Raw genomic sequence first — 22,323 nt, forward strand, 5'->3', positions numbered from 1 at the left:
GAGAAAAGAGAGACAGAGAATAAATGAGGGAGAGAGACGAAGAGTTTACGAAGTACCGTATTTATACAATTTATATTTTTTTTTTCAACCAAAAACGTGAATATGCAATTAGTTTAATGAAGTAGTAATTTTGCAATTAAAAGCTTAAAAAACAGTGTACCGAATAATTTCTCTAAATTTTTTTCTTATAATGACCAGTTTTTGACTAATTATATCAATTATTGACCAGTCAATTTGATTTTTGATCGACTATTCCAATTTCTGACCAATTTTTTCAAAAACTGAGTTATTATCTGATTAATGCTTAAACAACACATAATTTGTGCCAGCTGTGATTAATCAAAAACTTTTTAAACATTGAGGATTTGGATTATTTCGAGAAAAGAAATCATAAAGAATTTGAAATATTATCGACCAAACTTGAAATAAACAGGAGTCCGACTTTTCAAGTAATTATCAATTTGCTCATGCAATACACACAGGTCTTCCCTAAATTGTTAAGATTTTGGCGAGGATATAATATGAAATTTCATATTAATATATTTATATACGATTTTCAACATTTCAATATTTGATTAACATATTTACCTTATTCCTAAAAGCAATTTATATCACTTGGTATGTACATTTATATCCACGCAGGCCTCTGAGGTTTTGTCGGAAAAAAGCAAAAGCTAAATAGGGTAATAACACCGTTGATCATACTAGTAATACTAGTAGTATATTCCCGTAACCAATGCTAAGTATATTATGTGGGTGTTTGTTTGAGACTTTTAAGTCCACCTTCTGGATTATAAGTTATAAGCACTTATTCGTACCGTTTGTGTAATAAGTCAAAAAGCACTTATAAAAAGCTAGGAATGCTAGCTTTTGTTTCAGTACTTCTACTTATTTACCAAACACTTTAATCACTTATAAGTCTTATCCTGCTTCTAACTTCTATTCCACTTATTTATTTTAAGCAAAAAGCACTTATTTTAAGCTCACCCAAACGGCCCCTATATTAGAGCTTTACCCGCCAACTCCTCCTACTAGTACTACAGAAATACTAGTAATGGAGTTGTTAAAAATGATGAATAACCCAAATTGGACTCTGTTATTTTGGCTTGTTATCTACTCCTAGAGTTCTAGTACAGTATCAATCAGAAATCCCAGATCTTGGATCTCTGTGTTGTTAGATAGTGTATGTTGTTAGGGGATTATTAGGATTTGGCTTTGTGTTATTGATTTAGACAAGGTGAATGTGATACATTTTTGTTATATAGAGATTAGAAATGAAAGAGCTGATTGGGAGTCCTGGAATGGTTAGCGGGTTGTTGTTGAGGATTGGTCAATTTTTGTGTGCTGCTGCTTCCATTGGAGTCATGGTTTCTGCTACAGGATTCTCTAATTACACTGCTTTCTGGTATGTTTTTCAGGCTTTCTAATTTATTTTGTTTAGGATATCTGTTTTTTAATATTGTCTTCAAGATAACCCTTGTTTTGTATTCATATATTTGATGTTTTGGGGGCTTGTTTGCTCAAATGCAGCAAGGGTTGAGTTATATTTCTTGATGACCTATTGGGCATTCATTGAACAACTGCTTGCTTGCGTATAGATTGATACAATCAACAATTTTTCCCTATATGAAAGTTAAGCTCAAGTTGTGTCCAGGGGTACTCTCTTTTGGTAAAACTATTGTGGCGAATTCTATAATATGTCAACTGTAAACATCTGGCAAGCATGAGTGTGGGTGCGGGCATGAGTGTGGGTGTTGGGTAAGGGATTCGGAAATTCGTTAAATTCAAAAGTATGGGGATATGGGTGTGCGAGGATACGACAAATATTAAAAATTAAAATATCAATATTAATCACTACAATACAATACAAAATAAGAGAAATCACTTCTAAACAACTTCACCCACCCTTTATATGTCATCGCCTCCTCCTTATATGACATTACCCACCTAGGACCACTACAACTTCACCCACCCTTTACATGTCATCACACACCCTTTATATGACATTACCCACCTAGGACCACTCTATCAACCCCAGATTTAGAAATTTTTTAGTTTTAGTTTGTAGTTTCTATGTTTAGTGGGTTAAGGAGAACAAAGAAGAAAACTTTGGAATCAAATATTAGAAAATCTCATCTAAAACTTTAATTAAATTCTAGTATTAAGCTAATTAACCTTTTATTATGAAGAATAATAATATTTAACATGTTTAATAATAAATATGGATTAAAAATAACATGATTTTATGTAAAATTAATCGTGCAAAAACTGTATATGATTCATTCTGGATTCTGTTTTAAATTTCATTCTAGATTTTATAATATTTCATAATAATAGTTTGGATGAGTTTGGATCTTAGATTTCATATATTAAGTTTAATTGGCGTTTAACTGTATAATTATAATATTAAAAAAATCATTTTTTATGAAAAATGAAGTGTTTTCGTTTTTTAAGGTGTTCTTTGTGGAGTGCAGCCCATTTACATATATAGGCTAGTGATCAAATACAAACCAACCCTTAAATACAAACTAAATACTACTGCAATTTAGTGATATTCACTTTAGAAAATAGTGATTTGTGTTATAAAAAATAGTGAAAACCTCCAAATATATATAGGACACTATTATATTACTGTAGTCCAAGACGGCTTTATCAACAGGAGGCCTGCTTACAAGACCTGATTCAAACCTAGTACCTAAATGATTACAAATATATTATAATACAGTACGTCGGAGAGGATCTTCTTATAATGGTCAGAAGAAAGACGCTATCTATAAATCTATTAAATAGTTTCAAAGTAGTTTTTAATAAGCTTACTAATGATGAATAAGGGATAAACAACTCACCAGCTGAATACTTGTAGGGCTACTACATGCTGCTTGAACTGAGAATGTGATAAGTTTAGCGGTTCGAGGATCAAAGACTTTTCTGCTGAACGCACATCAGATATGGATAAATTAAAATTTCCAATTTCTGTCGAGTAATTGGAATTAAAAACTTTTGATTTTGTTGAACCTTCTGTGAGAGCTTCAATGTGCTGCTTAGAAGCTGATTAGCCCAACGGATTGGTGTTTGGGCTCCTCAAATTTGAAATATTAGCAGTGATATTTGTTTAAAAATTAGTGATATTCGCTTTAAGAATTAGTGATATTCCTGATGGGTTTTTAGTTTGTAGAATAAGGGAGTTTATAGTAGAATAACACACTGTATATATATAGATGATAGAAGTGGTGGTGGGTCGAAGTCGGCCGGTAATGGCAGCGGCAGATAGACATAAGGGGTGGGAGTGGTGCAGAGTAGTGATAATGGAGTGCAGGGAATAAAGACGGTGAGAGGTGGGGCGGGGTGATGACGATGTGTTTGGTGAGTGGCTGGTGGGTTGATACGTGGGCGGTGGTGGTGGGTGGTAATGGCAGTTGGGTCTGGTGGTTGGTGAAGATAATCACTAAATATAACTATGTTGAACAATGATGTTTCCAGTTTCATCAATATTTATTTCTATTTGATCATTTACCTATATATGTATATCATTGATAAGATGCAAGTTGAACAAAATACGGAATAAACAAGTTATCCATCCTTAAGTCTTGACAATTAAAATACATGAATAACTATTGTAATTCAAGATGACTTGGCTGTATTTCCTGTTTCTATAGGCCGCATTTTCAAGTTTCCATACTTAAGTTTATGTGAAGCAATAAGAATACAAAAATGCATATATTAAGTGACCACGAAATGCATATATAAGAGCAGAAAATATATAGTGCAGAGAACTTAAAGTGAACAGACCACCAAACTAATTTGAATATATCCTGAGATAATGTAGTTGAGGTCCCCTGGTTGCTTCCTTCACTTCATTAAATCTGGACATGTCTACCATTTATCTTTTTTAATCAATATTCATATATTGTCGATCTTCTTATCACTCCTTTAACCTTATTAGTATTACTTGCTGAACAATCAGACTTGCTCTGTAGAATTTGAGTTTAAGCTTATTAAAAAAAGGTTGTTGAAAATTACGAAAAATGTTACTCCTGCACCCCCCTATCCCATCTCTGACTTGCACATTAGGCCACGTGGCGTATCCTGTATGCACTCCACCACACCCCCGCACTGCAAAGTATCCCCTACCCGTTCTTCTGTGAACTGAAGTATCCCTTCCATCTAGGTAAACATGCACATATATCCATTTCTTAATTGGTTTTGAGATGTCATGTCTTCCTTGTCTTCACGTGTCTGTTTATGTGTTTTGCCCTTATTTTAACAACGATTTGATGAAATTATATGAGGTTTCTGTTGGAGGGTGGTCTATCATTTTGATTTACTCACAATTTACTTGTGTAGATCTTTTCAAATTATATAGCTTGTAATCCTAGAGCAAAAGTGATATACTAATATTTCTTACTAGCTTAGAGCATTGTAGCAGATATTTTGTAGCTTTGAAATTTCGAAGAACGAATGTAAATAGTCTTACTTTATTTAGATTTTAGATAGTTTGTCATAGACTCTAACTGAAATTTTTGGACATGTACTATCCATGATTAGAAAAAACCTAAACAAACTGTACAAGTATAACAGCAATCGATTTAATGTACACTAAGTATAATGTTAAAAATCCCTTTGTTTTACTTTATTAAGTGAAAATGATCTTTTATCTTTACTGAAGAGAGTGCTTGTTTCTAGCTACTAGAGGTGGCCATTCGGGCGGTTTGGCTCGGCGTGAACCGGACCGAACCGCCATTTAGCCCGTATTTTAACGTGCCGGGTTCGAACCGGCACTACCCGTGGTTGCTGACGAGCCGGTTACGGTTCCCATATCTTCGATTCGCAAACCGCCATGAACCGGCACGCCAAACCGAGCAAACCTGCGTTGAACCGCGAACCGTGCAAGCCCGCGTTGAACCGCGAACCGCACAGCCCGCGGTTCCTCCAGCCCGCATAACCCGTGTAATTAACTTAGAAATCCAGCCAATCATGCACGAGATGCATGCATATTCAAATATAATATTAATATAGCCCCTTAAATTTACAAATTCTTTCATTTTCTTGAATCTTGACTGAATCAACTATGACAATGATAAATATAATTGGTACATCTTCAATCTGACATCAAAATGTAATAATTATAATTTCGTAAAATCAACTTTAATACAAATTTATAAAAATACGAGAATCATATCAAACTGAATTTTGTATATATTTGATAATAAAGTATATATTTATTTCATATATTTCACATGTATTTATTATCTTATATTAGCAAGTATACTCTAAAGAATATAAGAGAAAATATTTTTATAATCTATTTTGTATATATACTCCCTCCGTCCCGGTGAGTTGTATACATATGGGGAGTGGCACGGAGGTTAAGAAAAAGTGTAATTTAATGATGAAAAGTAAGAAAAGTGGGTGAAGTGGTGGGACCGATTAATATTTAATGTGTAAAATGAGTGTAGTGTGGGTGAAGTAGTGATTTAATGATGAAAAGTAAGAAAAGTGGGTGAAGTGGTGGGACCGATTAATATTTAATGTGTAAAATGAGTGTAGTGTGGGTAAAGTAGTGGGATCGACATACTAATATTTAAAGTATAAAGTGCGTGTAGTGGAAGAAAGTAGTGGGTGCAGTTAAGTTTTTACAATTTATTATTTATTACTTTACAATTTATTAAAAATTAGTCATATAAAACTTTATTATCGAATTTATAAAATTTAAGAATTATTAAAATTTAAACATGTTATTATAAATAAAAATAAACTAAAAAAAGAAACAGAAAAACATGTCTACGACTTGTAGACTGTGGTTCGTACGTAGAGTTGTACTTGTAGTCTGTGTCTGCCATTGCCCGCCAACTTGGACCAACTGCTGATGTGATTAAACCGCAGCCGCCGAACCGCCAAGCCGCCGAACAGTTAAACCGCTTAAACTGAAGAAACCGTGTGAACCGTATTTCACGGTTACGGTTTCTAATTTCCCAGCCCGGCCCAGCCCGAACCGGACCGCCAGTATTGACGTGCCGGTTACGGTTCCACCGGTGGCGGTTCAAAAACCGTCTGAACCGGCCCGAACCGCCCCGGCCCGCCCGAATGGCCGGGTCTACTAGCTACAAGCCACACACTTGTAAAGAAGAAAAACTGATTGCTATACTAACTGCTTAAAGGTCCCTTATATGGTCTTCTTGTACATGTAATTGGTGTATATTTTCCCCATCCAAAGAAGTTAAATATAAAAAAAAAGGTCTTGGAGGTCTTAGGATTTATGAGAAGAGCCAGAGTGATATATGGAAAGAGCGGAAAGAATTTGCTCTCTTATGCATGAGTGCTTGTTTGTTATATCTATGGCCACATCCAGCAGAACTTTTGCCTCTACGTTTTCTAATGACGCGTCAAGGAATTATGACTTGCTTCCTTTTGTATCAGTTTCTCAGATATATACTTTGATGGTGTTACAGATATGATCCTTTATTCCTTCACTCTGACATGATTCGTATTCAAACAGCTATTTAATTGCGTCGATGGGGCTTCAAGTGTTATGGAGCTTTGGTCTTGCGTGCCTTGATGTTTATGCTTTAAAAATAAAGAGAGACCTTCAAAATCCAGTCCTAGTCAGCCTTTTTGTCGTTGGTGATTGGGTATTCAACTAATCCCTTTTCCTGCTATATTATTTCAACTATGTGATGCTTCATGAGTCTCTCATCAATGTTAAGATGCTTACTTGCTATCAACTCTACTTCCTTAATCCTCCAAGTACATATTAGTGGTGAGAAGTGCATTGAAGTGTTAATTCTTTATAATCTGTAATCTTAATGCTTTTAGAATATGCAGGTGACTGCTACTTTATCACTTGCAGCTGCATGCTCATCAGCAGGGATTGCGGTTTTATATGCAAAAGACTTGGATTTTTGCAAGGTTCATTTGAATATCCCATGTGGAAGATTTGACCTCTCCATTGCTCTGTCTTTCGCTACTTGGTTACTTACTGCTGTATCTTCACATGTAATGTTTTGGATCTTAGCATCAGTGTGAATCATGGTCAGTTTACCATCCCTTGCATTAGAAAATGTCTTCTTATTCTCTAGTATGCATCTTATCCTTGAGAAATTTTGCCTTTTGCAGTACATATATTTTTTTTCTTGTCATGGTGACTAGTCTGTGTTTTTTTGTGAATTATTATCTTAGATCTTGTTTATGCGCTTCCTCATCATGCTTTTCATTTTGATCTCATCATATTTTAAGCTGATCTTATTCTCTTTACTGTTTACATATGAACTGACCTAAGCAAGTCCAATGCATAGCTATAACTGGGTGTATAGCTATAATATAGAACTAAGTTTGCAAAATTACCACTCCAATGCATAACTATACTTAGTCCTATAAATGGATAAATGGATAGTTGGTCCTATATTTAGAACTAAAGATAGCTATAGCCATCCTTGCCACATCATCCAACCAACTAGAATATAGAGGAAGATGAATTCTAATCACTATCAAAAAATGTTAAATTAATACTCTATGCAATGGATTTGAATGTAGTTGCTCCTATTTTAGAACTATGCATTGGAGAACTAGTTGTATTAAAAGACCAAAAACTACCTTTTGGTCTCAAATTATAGCAATGGCTATAGCCATTTTAGCTTTAGCATGGACTTGCTCTTGGTAATCTCTTGCTAATGGATTTCACAATACTTACATCCATGCAGTCTGATGCATCCTTACAAGCATATTATAACTTACTCCTAAAAAGGTTGCTTTAATTGTTTTCTTCTGCCTAATTCTTTGAATTTACATAATATATTTACTGTGTCAGGTACTCAGGTTTAGATGAGAACCCGAGAACTGTGAGAAGCAAATATATTTACTTTCACATCACTGAAATTACAGAATACTGCACAGTAATCTAAACATCTGTATTAGTTACAAAAGATGAATTAATTCGTAGATAAGTGTCCACTGGTGATTATAATGTTCAGATTAGGAATTTTTTGATATAGTAGTATCGACATAGTTGTTCTCTCATGTACTCTTGCAGTCTAGTTTCTTCTGTATTTATGAGAAAACCCCCCAATCTGCCTCAGTTCTTAGATAACAGTGCTAGACATTGTTTCTGATGTTCTCCAGAGTCCGGACTAGAAAGTCATAACATCAAATTCTAAAGGTCATTTACTTGAGGTTCAGTCTTCACTCATCATGTCTTCCCTTAATATAACTTCACCGTTATTGGCACAAAAGACCCCCCCCCCCCCCCACCCCCCCACCACCACCACCATATCCGCGTCATGAACATTACATTGTTTTACCTGACTAGTAACCAGTATTCTGTCTCTCATAACATTAAACAGACTTCCCTCAGTAGAGGGCCAATAACTGTTGATACTCATGCCTAGGGAAAGGGTCCACAGTTACAAGAATGCATGATTTTTATATATATAACAGTCCACTTCTGTTATTTTGCCTCTATTAACATTTAATTTAATTTACAAAATCCCGGGTTATTTTTCCATACAACGAATATTCTTCAACTTATTCAAGAGTTCCGGGCTTTCAGTTCTGATTATATTGGGGGCAGTATGACTTTATTTCGCCTTGGTCTCCACTTCACCTAGAAACGGTCTGTCTTTGGTGACACATCCAAAGACAACTGACTAGAACATGTCTCTTCAAACTTATTTAGTCCGTACTTCTACCATTACCGACAAACATAATAGATTTGGTTTGAAGTGTTAATCTTTCCACCATTCCCTAAAGGTTTGAAGGTGCAAAATGATGTACGCGAAGGTTGCCCAGACTAATGCAAGTTATGAGGACCCACAGCAGAGAAGTTGGTATCTTAATGCGTGTGTGAAACGTGGTTAATTAATCGTTTTGGGTAGAGCGGGTAAGATGTGAATTGTACTATATTTTTGAGCTTGTGGTTAATGTTTAAGTTTTGCGGTTAATGCTAAAATGATTGAAATAATAGTCTTAGCCTTTGGGATGACGTAAGTACCCAGTTGTCATTTCTTGAACACTTTGGCTTAAGTGGGTAAACTTAAGAGTTTAGATAATTTAACCAAAGCTATTCAACTCGAAAGGGTACTTTTAGAATATAAAACATCCTTTTGAGGTTGGGTTAATCAAGGTCAGTAGGTGGCCACGGTAATATTATTGTGGTTTGAGGTTACAACATAACTATGTCTTAGGAGCCTCACCTAAAACGATACTGATAATATACTCGATCTCTTCAGCTACTTCTTTCATTGAAGGCCGATTCTGCCTGCGTTCATCCAAACACGCAGCTGCCAAATCTCCGAGTGCCTTCATAGTCTCTAGCTCTACCTTCGTAGCTCCAGTTGTAAGTGCTGGATCAATAACATCCACAAGTCTTTCTTCATACATTATCTTCTTCATGTAAACAACCAAGTTTATGTTGTCTTCTTCTCTGTTGAAATCTATGGCCTTGTTGGAAGTCAGAAGCTCCAACAAGACAACCCCAAAGCTATAAACATCACTCCTATCCGTCAGTTGAAGGTTTAGGTAGTATTCCGGGTCAAGATATCCCAAGGTTCCTTGAGCAGACGTGTAGATATGACTGCAATCACTCTCACTTGTCTCTACCAGCCTAGATAGCCCAAAATCAGAAACTTTTGCATCCAGTTTCTCATCAAGTAAAATGTTGCTTGATTTTACATCACGGTGGTAAATAGGCTGCACGGCAGAGGAGTGGAGATATGAAAGACCTTCTGCAGTTTGGTGAGCAATGGTGAGCCGTCTCTGCCAGCTAAGAGGTTCCAATTTGCGTAGGCGGAATCCATGGAGGTGCTCAAAAAGTGTACCATTTGATATGTACTCGTAGATTAAGAGTGGCTGCTCAAGCTCAACACAACATCCAAGGAGTCGTACTAGACTTTTGTGGTTGACTTGACAAAGGATTCGAACCTCATTGAGGACTTGATCCACACCTTTGGTATTCCCAGGCTTTGCACGTTTAACAGCTATGATGGTCCCGTCTTCTAGAATACCCTTGAAGACTTCACCAAAGCCACCGGTTCCAAGAAGGTTCTCTTTAGAATAGTTGTTTGTTGCTTTTCGTAGTTCTTTGTCATTGTAGATCTTTGCGGCCTTTCCATTGCTGTTTGCATTTAAGATCTCTTGGCGTTCCTTGACTAAATTTTTTCGCGCCTTGCGCTTCACATGACGAAGACGTTTGTATACAAGAATGCCGCCTAAGATTAATAGGAGGACAGAACCTAATGCGCCTGCAATTTTTCAGTTGCTAAGGTTACAAACACTATCCAACATCTTTAAGGTCTTCCCCCACTCCCTTTCAAAATTGTTTAAATATTACAAAATACTTCATCCCACAAAATAAAAAAAAAACTTGTTTGACTTTATTTGGTCTTATCAATCAATTGCCTTATGAAAATAAATTATTTTATATCATTATTACAGATTGTAAGGAACCACAATTAATGTACTAAAAGATACAATTATCGGATTTGTAAGTAGGGTCCTGGTCCCTAGCATACGGCTGCCAGGGACCTCTTAAATGACTCACATATTCCTGGCCGTTGGATGAATATCCAGCGGCCAAGATTATAACAAAATTTAATACATCCGGTGCTTTTTAATCGCTGGACGGGATAAAATGACCCTGTCCAGCAGTTAAAAAGCACTGGACAACCATCGTCCAGCGCTGACATGTAAAAAGATACTCCCTCTGTCCCAACCAATTGTATACATTTGGTTAGGACACGGAGATCAAGAAAATGTGTAAAAAATGAATAAAGTTAAATGAAAAGTAGGTAAAGTGGTGGGACCAATTTATATTTAATAATAGATTTGAGATAATGGAGGAAAGTAATGGGTGTAAGAGTGTTTTATATAATTATAGAATAGAGATAGTGAAAGAAAGTAGTGGATGTGATAGTGTTTTATATTATTAAAAGTTACTATTGGTATGTATAGAAATGATGGGACATCCCAAAGTGGAAACTGTATAGAAATGAATGATACGGAGGGAGCATTTCATAATCCTGGCCGCCGGATATTCATCCAACCGCCAGGATATGTGAGCCAGTTAAGAGGTCCCTGGCAGCCATATGTCAGGGACCAGGACCCTCAAAAGTATATGTAAAAGCACAATTTATATTATTTTAGTCAAAGTTTAATTAATTCTACTCCAAACTTAAAGGGAGCCATCCTTTTTTTGTGATGGAAGGAGCACTATTAACCCTAAACTCTTCACCTTCGAAATTTTTTCTAGAGAGCAGAGCATGCTTACCTACAATACCAGGCATTGGGCTTTTATGAACTTTGCAACTCTTTTCATTGCACTCTACAGAAAGAAAAAGTGAGTTAGTAGATTAAATAAAGTCCATTACATAGACAAATTTAGCATTTGGACATAATCACAGTAGCAGTTTTACGCAATATGCTTGGACTGATCAAACTTTTCTTTGCATGTGTGTTCTGGAAAACTGGAACTGTCATGGTCTTAAAAAGCTTAATTTTGAAGTATGCATGACACAAGAGGTAGGCTTGTTTATTTTCATTTTTTACAAAACCAAACTAGTACAGTGTAGAGCAGCTTTATCTCAAATATCATAAGCCCTTTACACTGCTTATATTGGTTGGCTCGAAACAGCGACCATATTCCGCATGTATCTTAAGAACTTGGGTAATGTTGATGATTAAGCTAAATAATAGCATGAATAATATTTACAGGCCCCAGGTTCTTTATCTCGCCTCTCGTATTATATATATATAGCCTTATGAGTTGTGTAGATGGAGTACTTTAGATTAAGTACATTCTGTGCAGCCTGGAATAGGTAACACTAAATATATGGGTTTTGTAGCTTTATAAGCTCCTGGCTGCAAGAATTTTTTTAACAGTCTTCATATACTTTAGATGTTCTAGGGTTCATATGACTAGGTGAAGTGTGTTTGGCCCCAAGGGATTTTTAGCTCTCCTAGATTTACCTTTTTTATTTTTTGCCCGAAATCTTTGATGTTACTTGAGAAGAAATTATGTGATGCAGAAATGACTGCGTAAGTTTTTATCATTTGCGGTTAATATTTTTGGTTCATTAACTTTTGAAATAATTCAAACAAACCCTTTGACTATCTTATTGGTGGCAATTTTAGGTTATAATAGTGTGCCAAATTGTAAGTTGCTCTATAAAGTATTCTAAAAATAGTATATGGTGTTTTCTTGTTGATGACAAATTTGGAATAGAAGAGAAATATGTTACTCACTTTTACAACGACCATAAACTGGGTCCCATAGACGACCGGCATTACAGAAGCATCTTTTTTGTCCACCATTCCCCTGGTTTAGTTGGCACTTGGAGTTGAGCAGAATCCGACAGTCTGCTGGAGAACTGCAAACCGGCTCTTGTGGTGATGCCCACTCGACCTCCACCCCTGGCTCAGGCCACTTTGCAACTGGTAAAGTTGGATCCAAATTAACAAAACTCTGGTAAGCCAGGCATCCTTGCTCATGAATTCTTATCACATAAGCAGTTTGCGAACCCCCTGTTCGAAAATCACAACATATGGGCGACCCGGTGCAAGGGGTTGCAAATTTTGTGTACTTTATGTAGGTGTGGCAGATACTAGTTGATGTACAATTTATTGGTGCTTGTAAATGCAACATATTGTCAGTGCAGTTTAGTAGTAAGATTGTATTACTACTTGTAGTGTTGAATGCTCCCAGCGGATCGAGCTGAATACCCTGGTGAATGAGATCAGTGCTTAAACATGTATTCGGGATGAGTGGTGCTGGTCGAATAATCATTGATTGACCCCGAGGGTTAATAGATGTGATCATATAGGATGAGCCATTTAGTGCATCAAGCCACAATGTGCCTGCGGTGCACCTGACCTTGTGTGCTTGGTTCCCGCAGCCAGGGCTGGTGCTAAGAGGGTAAGGGACCTTGGTTTGGCCGCAATCTCCACATTGCATTGCAGCCATTGTGTAGGGTGGGTATGGTAGCAAAAATATTACAAAGAGGAGGAGCATAGTTATGAATGTAGTACTGATTGTGAATGCAGAAAATATTATTGCAATGTTATAAAAAGAGTGAAACTAGTTGGGGCTTTTGCATGCAGTTGTAACAAAAGAGCAACATATTCCTAGGAAGATAGCTGGTTCAAAGTCATATATATTATACATACATAATCTCCAGACATATCGGGATGTGAATATGATATGTTGTCGGTAACATGCACAACAACTGGGATAGAATGTTGGAATGAGATCATTAGAAGTTCATGTAGTGTTTAGTTGGGGTGAATGAAAATGGACGGAATGAAATGAAATTTGAACCGTAATTTAGTTGAATGTTTAGTAATTTCATTCTTTCTGTTATTCCATTCCTATCACCCACCCTTATCTAGAGCTCAAATCCTTCACAAACTTTGTGACGGAATGCTACATTCATTATCATACTCAGTTTCTATCCAAATCTCATCATACAAAATTTTCATTTCACTTGATTTTTGTCGAGCTCTTTCTTCTACCCTCTGTTATGTCCTTTTATTTTTAGTTATTCCATTTCATTAGTAGTATTTTACATGCATTCCAACCAAACAAAGGTAACTAAAAATAAGTATTACTGTATGGTTTTATGGCAGAGCTGTCTGAAACATCCGTCACTACATTAGTACCATTAGTGAATTCTGCAGGTTGGGTCATTTATGATTTAAGAACTATCTTTGTCCTATTGTCAAGATAAATGTTAAAAAGTTTAATGCCTATAATGAACGAACCAATCGAGTTCTCTTTACGATTTTATATATTGAGATCTGGGCAGTAACGTCTATTGTAATTTCAAATAGAGAAATCAACTGTGATAAGTACTATAAATTAAATTTTATCATCAAACAAGAAATAGTGGTTTGAGCTTGAAGGGTCACTGATTTCAAATCTGCAAACATGAGGTTGATAGTAAATAACAATGTTAGGCAATAGCCAGTAGTTATTCAGAAAAGAAAAGACAAAAAAGAATATGGTAAGCCGCCCATAAGTGGGTTTTCGGGACTTCATTGGATCATTCTGCACTTGGGAAACCAAGATTCATGCACTAGTGCTTTTGCATCGATTAATCTGTATCAAGTTGCAGCTACAAGATCCAAAGCCAATGTATATCCAAGCATATGATTTTAGCTTCCCAACAACTACTTAAAAACTACTCCTATAACTACCTTACTGTCCAAGATTTACTGAAATTATTTAAATTTAGTTTCTGTTTATTTGTGGTGATTATTTTTTATATTTCTCATTTATTATTTATCTGAAATTTTAAAGTAATTAAATTTAAAGTTGACTTCAAAAAACAGTTTAAGAGCATGTATCGTTGGTTAAAAATTGTCGGTTAAATTGAATCTATGAAAAAATTGTGTAAAATTTGATGATTTTACAATATTTTGTTATGTTGGGACCGGTTATAAAGGTTCGTTATATTTTAAAAATATTATATTATTATTTCAAGTTATTATTAATAAAAATGTATAATAGAATATATAATTTGGTATTAGATGATGTGAAATTTTGCTCCATGTCTCTTTGGTTTGTCCAAATATAATCAACATCACAAGATTGACTATAATTATAGATAAGTTTTTTGCACGATTGTAGTGCTGAAATATACAATAATACTTACTTTCAAAATTAATATTAAATATTTAAAAGATAATTAAAATTTTAGTATATAAAGAAGTTTAAGAAAAATATTAAGATAGTTAGAAGTCCTCCATGTCTTTAACATCTAGTTTTGGCTTTTACAGATGGTATGCAAAATATTTTTGACTTCCGGTTGGTACACTTATATGTACCATAACCCTCCCGTCAACATCTGTTAATCAAACGTTAACTTCTCATCAATTAATCCTTAAATAAAATTAAAAAAAATCTATAAACAAAAGAAATTATGATTGACACCGGTTAAAAGCTGGGTTAGGTAAAGAAGAGGGTTTAAGTAAAAATTGAGTACAATGGTCGACAGATACAACACGAAGGGTTCGTACGATCGAGAGAGCTGTCTTTATCAATTAGGAGTGCACTTTCGATTCTTCGTCTTCTCAATCTTTCATTCATCTTCAACTAAGGTATATTTCGTTTTCTCCGTCTTCTGCTTCACTTTCGTTTCGTTGTTCGTATGTTTGTTGGTTTATTATGTGTATATATATGTTGTGTGCATGCATAATCCAGTGTATGTATACATTGGTGTTCATATATCGTTGTTTGTATTGCTATTTTTTACATGCATATGTGTAGCTGTATATGTATCTTATTGTTGAATTTTTGGGTTTGTTTTGTACTGTAGAATGGTTGATCATAAGATTTTAAAGTTTAATTGGAGGGATACCAATATAAATATTAAAGTCGAAATTGATAAATGAACGTTGTTGGACCTAGTGGTGGAGTATGAAAATGAGGCAAAAAGAAGGGGTGTTCATTTAGATTTTGGTAACCTTTGCTTATGTTTGGAATATGAGTCACAAATGGTTAGAGACTAACGCCCATCTAATGCAAATGTTTGAAAGGTTAAAGATAGAAATGAGATTATGATTTGGGATGGGACAAAGATGGAGCTCACTCCCTTGTACAAGTTGGTTATGAATTTGGGAAGACAAAATGGGTGTAAGAAATTTGTTGAGGTTGATGGTAATGGAGAAAATGAGGATGACCATCATTCTGAAGATGACTTTGACATGTCTTTGAATGATCTTGAAGAGAACTCAATGAAACCATCCACAAGTAACCCAAAACCTAAAGTTAAGGCTAAAGCTAAACACAAATCAAAGGCCAAAACTAAACCCAAAACTAAGCCTAAAACCAAAACCACAAATAACCTACCTTCACCCCCTATCTCACCTGATACAGTCTTCAAAAATCTGAAAATCAGGAGGAGTCCTAGATTTTCCCCTCTACAAAACACAACCAATGACAGTGCTTCCGCTAATGTCTCTGTTAATGCCTCTAATCAGTCTTTATTTGGTCATAAAGTTCCGAGAACAACTGCCTCAAGGAAAGGTATTCTAGTGGGTAGTATGACTGGAGGATTCATGTAAGCAGGTTTCCTGATGGTATGATTTGGGCAATCAAGAAAATTGACCCAAATATTCATAATGTAGGGGCTTGGAAACTTATAACCCTCTCTGCAATGTATAGTGGGCTAAGTACGAGTCTTTTGTGACCGGGGACACTTAGACAATAAAATTTTAATGTTAGATAAAAAAACACCCATAAGAGGTCTCATTATCTTTTTTTTTCTTCCACTTGCGTAGTCTGAAAAAATACAATTAAAAAAGAACATAATAATTCATTCATACAATAAAATGATAAAACTATCTAAAACGACAGAGGAAAAACGTCAACAAACTCATAATTAAAAAGAAAAAAAGATATGAATATAATATAATTTTTTAAAGAATAAGGGAAATTAAAACCAAAAACTTATGTAAAACAAATCGTTGTAAAAATCTATACCAAAGAGATGTGATCTCTTTGGTCAGATACCTAATAAAATAATACATGATAAAATATATATCTCACCAGAAAATAATTGACTGTTACTATCAAAAATTATTTAAAAATTAAGTTGGAAAATATAATTGAAAATTGAGAATATCTAAGATATATCTACTCAAATATAAGACAAAATCTTGAGAAGCACATGTATCACGATTTTAGCTACTAATCCCTGTCAACATAATATGAATTTGGTATACACCAATCAACCATTAATGACACAATAATACCTCATTAAGGCACAATAAATTCATCTTATATGGCTCCTACGAATTAAGGGATTCAGGTACAATAATCAGCAATAAAGATTCTGTCAATTAATCTTCTAATGAAAACACAAAAATTTAAATTAAAACATGTAGAAAAATTCAAATTTCAAAGATAAACAAATTAAAAGAAAGTCAACTTGTCATTCAAAAAATAATTGAAATTAAAATCTACAATTACTACTATCAAAACCAAATAATATCTAAAATTACAAAGGTAAAACTAAAATCATGCAATAAAATAGGTTAATCAAAATAATCTAATTTCACAACACGTGCTAATACGTAACCACTACATCACCTTCACCGCTACCGTCTAAAAGCTGCAAACATTCATCATGTACACTAGTGAAAACTAATAATCAAAAATGAGGATACATAACACATATAATGTAACTAATCATATAATATAAGATTGATTACAACTATCCAATCTCCTCAAATTTTGACAGAAGTAGATTAAAAAAATGACAAAATAGGATATGAAACAACTCATACAATAATAGAATCAAACACACAATTATACCTAATCAAGATAAAATAAAATATAAACAACACCATAATAATATATACAGTAATAAATGATCACATAATCATAATCATGTAGTTTTATGTTTTGAAAAGATCACACCTATTTTTCCTATTTTTTTAATGTATTTTCGCATATTTGAGCCATGATAACATCAAGCACTCCGACTCATAACCTCAGTTAGTTGCCTTTTCGTCGTAGAGGGATTGAGCGACGAGACTATCGTGGTCCCAGCGAGTGGTGGACTTGATGAAGCGTTTAACGAGAACAGCGTCACTGATTAGAAGCAGCGCTTTGACTACAAAACCATTGGTCACAAGGGAATCTTGCAGGGGGTTACAAGTTTGATTAACCAAAGGAGACAAGTGATGAGGATTTCTCCATGGTTTCCAACAATTGCCAAGTTGAGATGAATGAGATTTGATTTGTATACTTAGTTTCTAAATTAATACTAAATATTTAAAAGATAAATAATTTTTTAATAGTTGATAAAGACTTTCAGGCTAGTATCTTGATAATTCTTTTAAAGTTTTCCAATTTTGATTTTTTAATATTTTCTCTTATACAATTTAGAAATTTCTTTCAATAAATTTGAAACAAGAAAAAAAGCTATTTTAATTCTATCAAATAGAAAGTCCTTTTTAATAATTTCAAAACTTATAAGTAGTTTTAATTTTTCAATACCATGTTTTCTACCATTTAGAAATATTTTTCTAATAAATTTGAAGTTTAAAAGATAAATTTTAGTTTTTTTTAACATAACCTTTCCAAAATACTAGAAACTTCCTCATAATATATTTGAAACAAAAGAAAAAGTTTTTTTTATATTTAAAATTCAAAAATTTCAAGTCTTTACAACTCACTAATAACTTCCTGAAGATTTATATTTTGATATTTAAATTTAAAATATTGAACAAATTTCATTACAAAATTACTAAAAACAATATTTCGTTACAGAAATGTACTCTCTCCGTCCTTTTCATTTGTTTACAAATGGGTTAGGTACGAAGAATAAAAAATACATAAAGTACTTGGAAAGTGAAAGAAGAGTGGGTAAAATGATGAGATCAATAGATATTAAATGTACAAAGTGAGTTCCATGGATGAAAGTGGTGGGTGCCATTAGCAATATGTTAGTCTTGATGATAAGTCAAACACTTAATGTAATTTTACTTGTTTAAAAAAGTAATTGATCAACGGATTACATACTATCTGCAGTATCCGTTGACCATATATCTTATCAACCGATGAGGTGTTATGACAAAATAAGTACTTTCAGTATTAATAGTTGACATAATAAGTTGATTAACTGATAAGGTTTTTGATCTATCAAAGGATTTGTAGTTAGGTTGTCAAATTGTAAATATTTTCAGTTTTTAACGGAGACAGGGATATAAAAAGATTTAGTTTGTTACCAGAATCAAGTTATGCGGTGACGGTTTCTTGTCGGAATAGAGGGTGCTGATGTGTATATTGGTGGCTGAGATTGTAGGTTTATATTCGTGATTGCCAAAAAAAAACTAGGATTTTCTCCCCAAGTCTCTTGCTCTCAAGAATTGCAAATACCTACATACTTTTACAGATATAGGGATCAAGCCATACATAGTTCTAGTCTTATAAGAGAACTACTAGGATTCAGTTTCCCCTTTTGCCACCTTCCTGGAAAGGGGTCAAATGCAATGAGGCCTAGTCTTGGATCTCGAAGCATGTCGGTCAATTCAGGGCGTTTTATGCATCATTTTTTGTCTAGCATGTTTATTGTACCAAATTTATCTTCATAAGGCACGCCCACCATAAGGGAAATCACGTCCTTCTTTTCTTCAACCATGTTCGGCCCCAAAATATGGCCCAAAACACATCTTTAACTCCTTTTATGCATCCAACCCATGCAAATCGGCATATAATAAATTTTGGGTATAACAACTACCCCAACACTCGGTTATATTGGAAATGAGAATGAGATTTAATCAATTTTCCAAAATTTGGAATCCGATCTTGCATGGGTTGTCTCGGCGACTGTACACTCTCCCATAGGAAGAGCCTTCTTACAATATGTGTTGTTAAAACATTGTTCCGTAGAACCAGGCCCCTAAGGGCGCGCCCACGTTACGAACGTGGAGTTCATTCTTTATGTCTTTGTTTACCAATGGTCGTACCCGTAGAGGGCGCGTCCTCTTCAGTGATTTCATGACATGGGCGGATGGAGGGTCGCGTCCTCCCATCAGCATCCTCAAGAGTCGCATCCCTCCTTGTGCTCGGAGGACGCGTCCCTCCTTGTGACTCGGAGGACGCGTCCTCTTCATAGGACACGCAATCATTGGCGGATCAGTCACGTTATGGAGGGTTGCGCCCTTCCGTTCAGATTGGAGCCTTCAAGGGTCGCGTCCTTCCTTTGTAAGCAGGAGGCGCGCCCCGATACCTCATACAGGACTTTTAGCCTAATTCATGTCTTACTTAGTTAAACTAAGTACATACCCAGCCCAATAAGGACCTAGCCAAATTTTCTTATAACTGACGCGAAGGGCCGCGCCCTTTCGGACAGACCTGGAAGAGGCGCGCTCTCTGTTCTCATGCAATGACCAGATTCGGTCATAACAAGTTGTAGAATTAGATGTTGTAATTTTTGGTACAAATTAGGATTTCACATATACAAGTTACATGATCTCTTTGATTATTTCCGATTATTATCTGTAGTTGAGCTAAATGCTTAATTATATACTCCTCCGTCTCACCATATTCTTTACGGTTTCTTTATTTGGCCGTCCCACTCATTTCTTTACATTACAAAACTTTCTTAAAATAGTTAAATGGGTCCCACCACTTTCCCACGTCCTCTCTTTTCACACTACTTTTACTCCACCATCTCTCTTTTATATATTAAAAATCAGTGGGTCCCACCACTTCAACCACTTTTCTTTCTCTTTTCCACTACTTTACACATATTTCTTAACCTTTATGCCCAAACTCAATGTAAAAAATTGGGTGGGATGGAGGGAGTATTTGTAATGAATTTGCACTGTGGAAATAAGATTTTTTTGTAAATTTTTCAAGAGGATTGGAATCTGAACCAAAATGAAAGAAAAGTTTTGTTTATTATATCCGGTGGTATTTCAAAACTATCTTTCAAGATATCGTGTAGAGATACCGATAGAGTAGATGATTTTGTAGGTCACAACTCACAGCTTATGCATTTAGAATACTTTGTTTCTGAATGCATTCAAAAATGTCATTTCTTCTCGCATACACTTTCGATACTTGCATTTCTATCTTTTATGATCAATGTATGGACTAAATATATTATAAAACTTCCCAAATATAGTGAAATTATTGTCTATCACAACAAATACAAATAGTTAGAATTATAAATTCTGATACGAATTAATATTATAATTGCATTAAAATCTTCTCGTTAAACATATCACTAATACAAAACTATTATTATTATTATTATTATTATTATAATTATGTTAAAATTAAATATTTTAATTTAGATAAAAATTAGTTTGAGCCGCTTTCTTGTCAAACACAACACTAATAACAAAACATTATAATTTAGATATTAATTTAAATCGCCCTACTGTCAAACACAATACTAATAAAAAAATATATTATAATCATGATAAAATTAAAAATTATGATTAGAGAAAAATTATTTTGAGCCATGATCCTGTTTTAATAAAAACAAATTATAACTTAGATTAAAAAAAATTGTATTAGTCGTTTTCCCGTCAAACATAATATTAATAGAAAATTTATTATTATTTAGATAAATTTAGTTTAAACCGCCTCCTATCAAACACAATACTAATCAAGAATCATTTACATTATAATAAAATTATAATTATAATTGGATAAAAATAATATATATATATATATATATATATATATATATATATATATATATTATGATTCCTATTATATATGCTAATTATTTTTATTTTGTGATTTGTATTTATTAATTAAAAAATTGTTATTCTTTTCTGATTCTTTATTTTTAGCTATTAGTTTTTTTAATGATTATGATTCGTATTTTTAAGATAGGAATTATTTTTCTTTTATGATTCATATTTTTCAGATATTGTATTTCTTTTATGATATGATTCCTATTTTTTCCTAAGAATTATATTTATTTTATGATTTCTACTTTTCAGGTATATATATATATATATATATATATATATATATATATATATGATTCCTATTTTTTAAGAATTATATAACTTATTTTTTAATTATTAGATGTAATCAGGTTGTGAAGGGAAAGGTCTGGTGCTCCTTGATATAAAACTATGATGCATCTGGTATCGCCTACAGTCCTAAAAGCTACTATTGGTGCCTCCCTATCAGAGCTGTAAGGGTGCTCAATGGGTGCTAAGAGAAGTTGTCAAATTTTGGCATCTTCTTGGCATCTCCTCTGCATGGAAAATCTAATAAAGTTGCATCGAAAGCATTTTGTTCCTACCTTCTATTATATATCTTGTTTTTATATTATTTCATAAATGACAGTTACGAGGGAGGATAATAAGAGTTGGTGGTACATTAACCGGGGGAGTTCGAACCGATATATCGGAGGAAGAAGATGATAAATATTGTCTCTCGATGTTTTCATCTATCTCATATACATATGAGTATCGGTTAAAATATTCATCTTCATCACTATTGATGTCGTTCTCAAATGCACACCAAAACAGACTAATATAAAAACAAGTTATCAATGGGTTTTTTGTATTTTATATTCAATATAATCTCTCTTATACTGCATAATATTTGAACTACATGTTCTTGATTTGTACAATATCCAAATCTGTAGTACTTTACATGATCAGATTGAGGAAAAATAGTAATGGTAAGTAATAAGAATTCTTTTCTTAAAAGCTTGTACTTGCTTTGGTAAATAAAAGAACAGTTTAAAGAAATTAAATAAGGGCAATTTGGACTAAAGAAAAGATAGGGTGTGCATAAATACATTTGGGGTGTGCAAAAATCAGCCCTTTTTCAATATTAATAATGTTAACATA

The 22,323-nt window shown here is 34.1% G+C and overlaps 2 protein-coding genes across 2 annotated transcripts; one reads left to right on the forward strand and one right to left on the reverse strand.

Moving 5' to 3' along the window:
* The first annotated feature begins 743 nt into the window (after positions 1-743).
* LOC108194252 (CASP-like protein 5B2) lies at positions 744-7,167 on the forward strand. Its single transcript, XM_017361189.2, has 3 exons — positions 744-1,405; positions 6,497-6,629; positions 6,823-7,167. The coding sequence occupies exons 1-3, from the start codon at positions 1,275-1,277 to the stop codon at positions 7,021-7,023; spliced, it is 465 nt and encodes a 154-aa protein (XP_017216678.1). The 5' UTR covers positions 744-1,274; the 3' UTR covers positions 7,024-7,167.
* Positions 7,168-8,981: 1,814 nt separating this feature from the next.
* Positions 8,982-13,182, reverse strand: LOC108194251 (wall-associated receptor kinase-like 20). Its single transcript, XM_017361188.2, has 3 exons — positions 12,232-13,182; positions 11,258-11,311; positions 8,982-10,232 (listed from the first exon to the last, which is right to left on the reverse strand). Exons 1-3 carry the CDS (start codon positions 12,995-12,997, stop codon positions 9,166-9,168), a joined length of 1,887 nt encoding a protein of 628 aa, XP_017216677.1. The 5' UTR covers positions 12,998-13,182; the 3' UTR covers positions 8,982-9,165.
* Between the last annotated feature and the right edge of the window lie 9,141 nt (positions 13,183-22,323).

The sequence above is a fragment of the Daucus carota genome, chromosome 7 (genome assembly GCF_001625215.2).
Source record: "Daucus carota subsp. sativus chromosome 7, DH1 v3.0, whole genome shotgun sequence".
In the NCBI taxonomy this organism is placed as follows: Eukaryota; Viridiplantae; Streptophyta; class Magnoliopsida; order Apiales; family Apiaceae; genus Daucus; species Daucus carota.

Coding starts and splice junctions, on each gene's coding strand:
- LOC108194252 (XM_017361189.2), top strand. CDS start 1,275: ATGAAAGAGCTGATTGGGAGTCCTGGAATGGTTAGCGGGTTGTTGTTG. Junction 1,406..6,496: donor TCTAATTACACTGCTTTCTG/GTATGTTTTTCA, acceptor GTATTCAAACAG/CTATTTAATTGCGTCGATGG. Junction 6,630..6,822: donor TTTTTGTCGTTGGTGATTGG/GTATTCAACTAA, acceptor TAGAATATGCAG/GTGACTGCTACTTTATCACT.
- LOC108194251 (XM_017361188.2), bottom strand. CDS start 12,997: ATGCTCCTCCTCTTTGTAATATTTTTGCTACCATACCCACCCTACACA. Junction 11,312..12,231: donor AGTTTATGGTCGTTGTAAAA/GTGAGTAACATA, acceptor TTCTTTCTGTAG/AGTGCAATGAAAAGAGTTGC. Junction 10,233..11,257: donor CCCAATGCCTGGTATTGTAG/GTAAGCATGCTC, acceptor GAAAAATTGCAG/GCGCATTAGGTTCTGTCCTC.